This window comes from Arctopsyche grandis, chromosome 1 (assembly GCF_051622035.1).
Source record: "Arctopsyche grandis isolate Sample6627 chromosome 1, ASM5162203v2, whole genome shotgun sequence".
NCBI classification, from domain to species: domain Eukaryota; kingdom Metazoa; phylum Arthropoda; class Insecta; order Trichoptera; family Hydropsychidae; genus Arctopsyche; species Arctopsyche grandis.
The window spans coordinates 39,089,670-39,097,145 of record NC_135355.1 but is presented as its reverse complement, the minus strand read 5'-3'; the positions used below and the strand labels follow the sequence as shown (position 1 = coordinate 39,097,145).

The 7,476-nt window shown below is 34.0% G+C and overlaps 1 protein-coding gene across 1 annotated transcript; it reads left to right on the top strand.

Moving 5' to 3' along the window:
• The first annotated feature begins 248 nt into the window (after window positions 1–248).
• LOC143911331 (beta-1,3-glucan-binding protein-like) lies at window positions 249–2,754 on the top strand. Its single transcript, XM_077430577.1, has 8 exons — window positions 249–269; window positions 374–581; window positions 660–814; window positions 927–1,090; window positions 1,782–2,033; window positions 2,115–2,266; window positions 2,349–2,447; window positions 2,531–2,754. Exons 2-8 carry the CDS (start codon window positions 381–383, stop codon window positions 2,642–2,644), a joined length of 1,137 nt encoding a protein of 378 aa, XP_077286703.1. The 5' UTR covers window positions 249–269; window positions 374–380; the 3' UTR covers window positions 2,645–2,754.
• Window positions 2,755–7,476: the final 4,722 nt, after the last annotated feature.

The window sequence follows — 7,476 nt, the reverse complement described above, 5'->3', positions numbered from 1 at the left end:
TATTGTGCACATGAAAATATCTTCTCAATTCAATAAGGCATAAAAATACAATAGTACATTTTAAATGCAAATAATATTATCATATGGTATTTGGAAATGCACCGTGAATTCAAAATATCATATTTGAGTTAGTAAGTATTCATAGTTTACAAAAAAGTAATTAATATTCATTAAGGCACTATCATTTATGTTATGCTTGTAGCCCAGTGTAGTATATAAAGCTGTAAAATGATACCAGATATCAAGTCAGCCCTGGCTCTCGACTGGAGGTAATTATCTAATTATAATTATTAGTAATTAGTCCAATGATTTGTATATTAATTTTGATAATTTGATCATATTAACTATCATACTATGAACAAACTAATTGCAGAATCAAAATGAAGATTTTATCGTTGTTCGTATTGTTATTTATTGTATATTCAGTAAATTCACAATGTGCCCAACCAAGTATCACGACAGCGAGTGGTCTCCATAAGCCAGCGGGTCAAATTTGCGCAGGAGATCTCATTTTTGAAGATAACTTCGACAAACTGGACTTTTCCAAATGGCAACACGAGAACACACTGTCCGGAGGAGGTGTAAGATACATATATTAAATAATATACCACAAAAGAATGAAATATAAAAATGTATACTTAATTATTACACTTTCACAGAATTGGGAGTTCCAGTGGTACACGAATAACAGAACTAATAGTTACACCAAGGAGGGACGCCTTTACATCAGACCCACTTTATTATCGGATCAAACTGGAGAGGGATTCTTATCGTCGGGGACTTTAAGTTGTCATGGTGGAGCACCAGCCGACGAGTAATACAATATGATTCATACTTTTACAATATTAATTATAATAAATTCTTATCATTATTACGAATACTTTTAAATCATTATCGTAAATTAAATTAAAATTATATTTTGCCAGATGTACAAATCCTGCTTTTTGGGGTTGCGAAAGAGCTGGAACTCCTTCAAATATTATCAATCCAACCAAAAGCGCCAGACTACGTTCGGTAAACTCTTTCAGATTTAAATATGGCCGAACCGAAATTTCAGCAAAAATGCCAGCCGGAGATTGGCTGTGGCCAGGTAATTAATTTTTTGTTGTTTTCAATCAGTGCCGGCCTTACACCCAATGGCGCCCTTGGGCAATTTTTCCTTAACACCCTTAGAAAAAAATTCGCCTTTGTTTTGTATGGCTTTTAGCGCTCTAATTTTAAATTTTAAAGCGCCTTTGACGTATCGAGCGGCACCCTAACTTATTTGGCGCCCTCGGGCGCCACCCGATCAAGCCCCCCCCCCCCCCTGAAACCGGCACTGTTTTCAATAATACTTGATATTTTTAAGTTCAACCTGTATAATTATCGGGTCTACCTAACGGGCCGAAATGTGAAATGCCGTAAAACGCAAATATCGGAAGGCAAAGATCGAAAATCGAAAGATCTTAAGTCGAAAGACCAAAAAAAAAGGGTGCATGGTAAATGGTACATATTCACTTAATTTGCGCGAGCAGGATACAATAGGAACAAGAGGAACAGCCTGTTCCTCTTGTTCCTGTTGTATCCTGCTTGCGCAAATTAAGTGAGTATGTACCGTTTACCATGCACTCTTTTTTTTGATCTTTCGACTTAAGATCTTTCGATTTTCGATCTTTGCCTTCCGATATTTGCGTTTTCCGGCATTTCACATTCCGGCCCGTCACGGAGACCGGTAATTATCTCATAAAAATTCTGCCGAATGAAATCATCTATTTGAATAACGAATGGTAATATTTTTTCAGCAATATGGATGTTGCCGGCTAATAATGAATACGGAACGTGGCCAGGATCAGGAGAAATTGACTTGGTAGAATCACGAGGTAATAGAAATCTTGAAATAAACGGTCTTAATATTGGAACCCAACAAGTCGGCAGCACTTTGCATTACGGACCATACCCTGGACTAAACGGTTGGGAAAAAGCTCATTATGAACAACAGTTTGCACCAGGATATGACACAGTTTTCAAAAAATATCAAATGGAATGGACTCCAGGTTATATAATTAAAGAGAGTTAAATTTTGTTCTTTTGTTTACCGTCTACAGACTTCTACAAATTTTTATTATCGTTTACAGACTACTTGAAATTTTCAATTGATGATGTTGAAATCGGAAGAATGTCACCACCTGCAGGTGGTTTTTGGGAACATGGTAATTTTGACGCGGCGGCTCCAAATACTGAAAATCCTTGGAGATTTGCAAGCAAAATGGCACCTTTCGATCAAGAGGTATTATTATTTTAATATGTTAAGCAAATAAAATTTATTACAAAACTTAATTGAAAGTTTGAACTAATAATTGTATTTTAAGTTCTATATTATCATGAATTTGGCTGTCGGTGGTACAAACTACTTCCCAGATTTCGCATCAAATCCTGATGGCAAACCATGGGATAACAATTCTCCCACGGTAAAATTATTCATTTCTTAAAACACACCTGTGAAATATGTTCATTACTGAAATAATCAATCTCAAACAAAATTATCATTCAGGCAATGAAAGATTTCTACGAACAACGTGAAAACTGGTTGCGAACATGGAATCTTCAGGATGGCGGAGAAACTCGATCACTTCAAGTCGATTACGTTCGAGTATGGGCTCTGTAAAAGAAATTTTACTACACCTGTAATTTAATACATATGCTTTTATTCAATGTATTCCATAGATAACAATATGTATATAATTATAAAAATAAATAAAAATGAATCTTTATGATAAAACTTTGTATATATATGATGGTGGAGAATAAGCACTTGGAGGTGTGGTAAATGGAGGTGAATATAAAATTGTCTTTTTTTATCAGAAAAAGGACTAGATATATCTCTAGAATAATGATGACGTTCTATGACCTGAAATAAAATATAAATCTATAATTAGTGATCACTGTAAATTGAAACGAGATACAATAATTCACTTACCTTATCGAAAAATCTACTCAATTTCACAGCATTTGTGGATCCATGTGCAAATGCACTTTAAAATAACAAAAAAAAAGTATATAGTACATATCTTCCTTTATACCCAACGAATGGAAAACTTCTAACAATTCCTATCTATCCTTATCCTTTTTGTAGATAGGAAAATTCCTATCTACAAAAAGGGAAACAAATTAAAAGCTATCAAGCTACTAATTATCGTCCTATCAGTCTTTCACCCATTTTGCGAAAATGTTTGGAAAAAATCATCTCCCCTCAACTGACTATATTTCTAGAATCTTGAAACCTATTATCTATATGCCAACATAGTTTTATAAAAGGCCGATCAGTACTGAGTAATCTTTTAACCGTGCACAATGATTGGTCTCTCCTTCTTAACAATAATATACCCGTAGATCTCGTCTAACTTCAAAAAAGCCTTTAATCGAGTTCCTATCGATCGGCTTTTACTAAAACTCGAGCATGTAGGTTCGAGAGGACGGCTACTTGACTGGATCAGAGTGTTTTTTAAAGTCTAGATACTTCTCAGTGAGGATTGGAACCTGCTCTTCAGAATCTCATCCCTTCCTTAGTGGTGTTCCTCAAGGGTCTGTTTTAGGCCCAATTCTTTTTTTAATTTACATATATTAATGATATAGCCCAGCGGTTCCCAACCTGTGGTACGCGTACCACTTGGTGGTACGCAGTCGATGTTTGGTGGTACGTGAAAAAAAATTAGTAATGGCGGACACGCAGGAATAATTAATTAATAATATCTTTATATAATTAATAAACATTATCTTAATTAATCACATTCGACGTCAATATGTTCAGTCGATGATCGAAAATCTAGCAATCGATACGTTTTCCTCTGATTCGGCATGGATTTTGGAGTGCCTTTTTAAATTTACCGCGTTAGCGCTCCAATAAATAAATGAATTGAATTTTACACCTGAGAACAGCTCGATAATGATCTTTTATGTTGCAGATAAAATTGAAAGTATGATTAGAAAATTATATTTTTAGTATCTATGTATCGAAAATGATCATAAAGAATATGTGTTACTCCAGATCCAGATCCACCCCCGATCGTACCTTTCCATATCTTGTTGGTAACTCTTTATTGAACTGGATCGATTCAACTGTTGATCTTGGGGTTGAATTCCATAGTGACCTAAATTTCTCTGATCATATCGAACATATCGTGTTGCTCTGCCTCACGAATGCTTGGGGTTCTCTTTCGTAATTCTCGACACTACCATAATCCCGCTGTTTTGAGATTGCTGTACAATGCTCTAGTTAGGAGTATTCTGGAATACGCCTCTATGATCTGGAATCCTTACACTAAATTTCTATCTATGAAACTTGAACTTATCCAAAGATGATTTCTCAGACTGCTTTATAAGGAGCAATATGGGATTTACCCATACTTATTTCCTTCACAATTCATCATGGGTATGGTCGGCTACACTTATCAAGTTCTTGTTTTCCATATTTAGAGGCTATATCTCCTGTCCGTCTATCCTAGCTGAGTTGGGCCTAGGGATCCCAATTGAATATTCGAATTATTCGTCTGATTTTTCAGTCATTCGTTATTCGAATATTTCATCAACTATTCGAATATTATTCGTGTATATATATTTTTATAAACTAAATAAACAAAATCAACATGAAAAGAGTGATGAAAAATAAGCCGACGATAATGAAGAAAATGAAATATATAATGGGGATAATTGTGATAAAAATGAAGATAATGAAGAAGATGAAATGTCTACATGTGAAGAAACGGATTTTTATTTATTAAATACGGAAATGTTTGAAGAAAATTACTTTTCGATCGATAATTTTAGAAAACATCAGAAAATAATACGAATATTTAACGTCTTGAACTCTGAAAGCCACTATAGTGGCTTTCGGATATTCGGCTGCCAGCTCTGAAAGCCAGTATAGTGGCTTTGTTAAGCGACTACTTTGAAGCTTTAGTTTTAATATTCATTGGCAAATTTTTGAAGGTTTTATTTTACAATAGTGTACTTAAAGGATACGAGATGCTAGAAAATGTATAAATAGGATAATTACAGTAAAGGGTTAGCGTCTATATTGTTTCTAAGAATATTTGAATTCTTTACCTGCTTCTACATTTGAGTGCGCCGTTTTATTTGGGCAGTCGGTATCGATACATTGTGCTCTAAGGAGGTATTTTAGGTGGGGTGACCATAATTTTACGACGTGTTCGGTAATATTAGTGCATATGGAGAAATAATAAATACAAGTGTTGGCAACATTGAAATTTCAGTTTTTAAACTGTTAGTTAAAATCACATTTTCTATTCGTTACCTAATAGAAAACTTTCAAAACCTAGAAGACTTCCAAAATGATTGTGATAATAATGAAAACGATAGTGAAGGTGATATCAGAGATACAAACAGTGATAATTGGTCGATTTTAAGTCATCATATTTTCAACCAAAAAATTTTTATTTTTCGGTTGAAAATATGTTTTTTAGGAGTGTCTTCAAAAGAGATCGGTTTCTACAAATATTTCGGATATTACAACTCAAAAATAATAATGTAGAACACAATGGCTTTTTGAATCATTTAGATGCTGAATGCAGACAATTAATTATACCGTGCAGAGACATAGTGGTCGATGAGTTCGTCGTGAACTTCAAAGGCAAGATTTGTTTGAAAAGCGTAAAAAAATAGTGATCAAAAACACCGTGTATCTGTTAAATCTAATATTTTCGTCTTTGCCCGCCTTCTGGGATGATCCAACTTTTTTTTTCGATGTATCCTACAAGTAGGTAACGAATAGAAAATATGATTTTAACTAACAGTTTAAAAACTAACCAATAGACACTTTATGAGGGTGGGTACGCATTAAAATACAATGAGTAAACAGACAATAGCTTTGCATCCTTGGACCCAAACTGCCTAACGAACTATAGGGTAGGTATGAAAACATTTCTATAGGCATATTTTAAAAGTTTCTAGTAATAAAACTCATTTATTATACAAAACTGCTGTCATAAATAATACAAGAAATGTAGAACTTATCATTTAGTTCGATTTAGTAATTATGATGGTTTGAAATAATTGAGTTTAGTGACTATATTCGAAAAATGCTATCCCAAATCAACATCATGTTATTATGGTCACAATTGGAGACGAACAGATAGTCCCAAAATAACTGAGCACAATATTTAGTTTTTACCTAAAAAAAAAAATTGCGTATTTTTTGCTAAAATGAATTCACCAATTTGATCTTCGACATAATTTAATAATATGAACAACTAAAATTAAAAAAAAAATCATATAATTTTTTCCATCCTAGAGTAGACTAGTGGTGAAGAGAAATTCCAATAAGAGTGCAAAGTGTTAAGAAGTCACTGGCGAAATATACATTTTTACAAGAAATCATAATGAAAAAAGAAAATAAAAAATTGGAATTATTATTGGCTGTAAAAACGAGGTATGACTATGATAAGACGATTCATTCAAACTTATGCTTGGTACATATATAATTACCTTTTTTTAATTTTCGAATAGCTCTTGATTTACTATTCGATATTCGAATAGTTTAAGTCGACGAATATTTGGGATCCCTAGTTGGGCCTTCATGCTCCGGAGAGTGTGATATGGACCCGCCATCGTCCCCTTATTCACACTCCTCTGGTTAGAACTGTGGCTTTTAGTTATTCTCCCATTCCTCGTGGCCTCCGTTTCTTAAATTCACTGGATGGTACCATTGACATTTGTCACAGGAATTGGTGCAGTTACGGAAGTCGCGACCATTTAGAAAGGTTGAGTTAGTTTATTTAATTATGAATTTATTAAGAATTCTTTTTTTCTGTCATGTTTTATTTAGTTATCTTTTCGGTATGTTCCGAATCTTGCCTTATTAAACTCGCCAGAAAGATCCAACTCAATTTTAATAATTGCATCTGTGCACATCGAAAGGTTACTCATCTGATGTGCAATCTATCATTCGAGAAAACGAGAATTACGTTTAAAGCTGCCGTTCTGTTAATCTGTCGTTCGTTTGTCTGGCGATTTTAGAGCGGATGCACCAAACCCAAGGATTTATGGGCAATTTTTTTCGGTACACTCTTAGATGGCACAAATTAATAGAATAGAACAATTCTTGACGTGAATATGTTAGATCTGGTCTAATCAAATTATTTGTGGTCATAATATCATAATATATATGGGACGAAAGAATAAATATAGCCAGATCCTGAATCCGCTAACACGTATATTCTGATACCACATTTATTTGGTTTGTTAAGGTTATACATCAGGAAACAAATTATACCTTTGAAATCAGTGGCGTAACGTGAATTCCAGGCGCCCCCCTCCTTTTAACACATATTATTTCATGTGTGTAAGGTGGGGGGGGTTATACACATGTATAAAAAAAACTTTCCAAAATAGTAATACATACCTTTCTTACATAGAAAAATCTGTTCTGCATTCAGTCACACAACCTGCTTTATATTTGGTTATCGATGATTTCAAAAATGG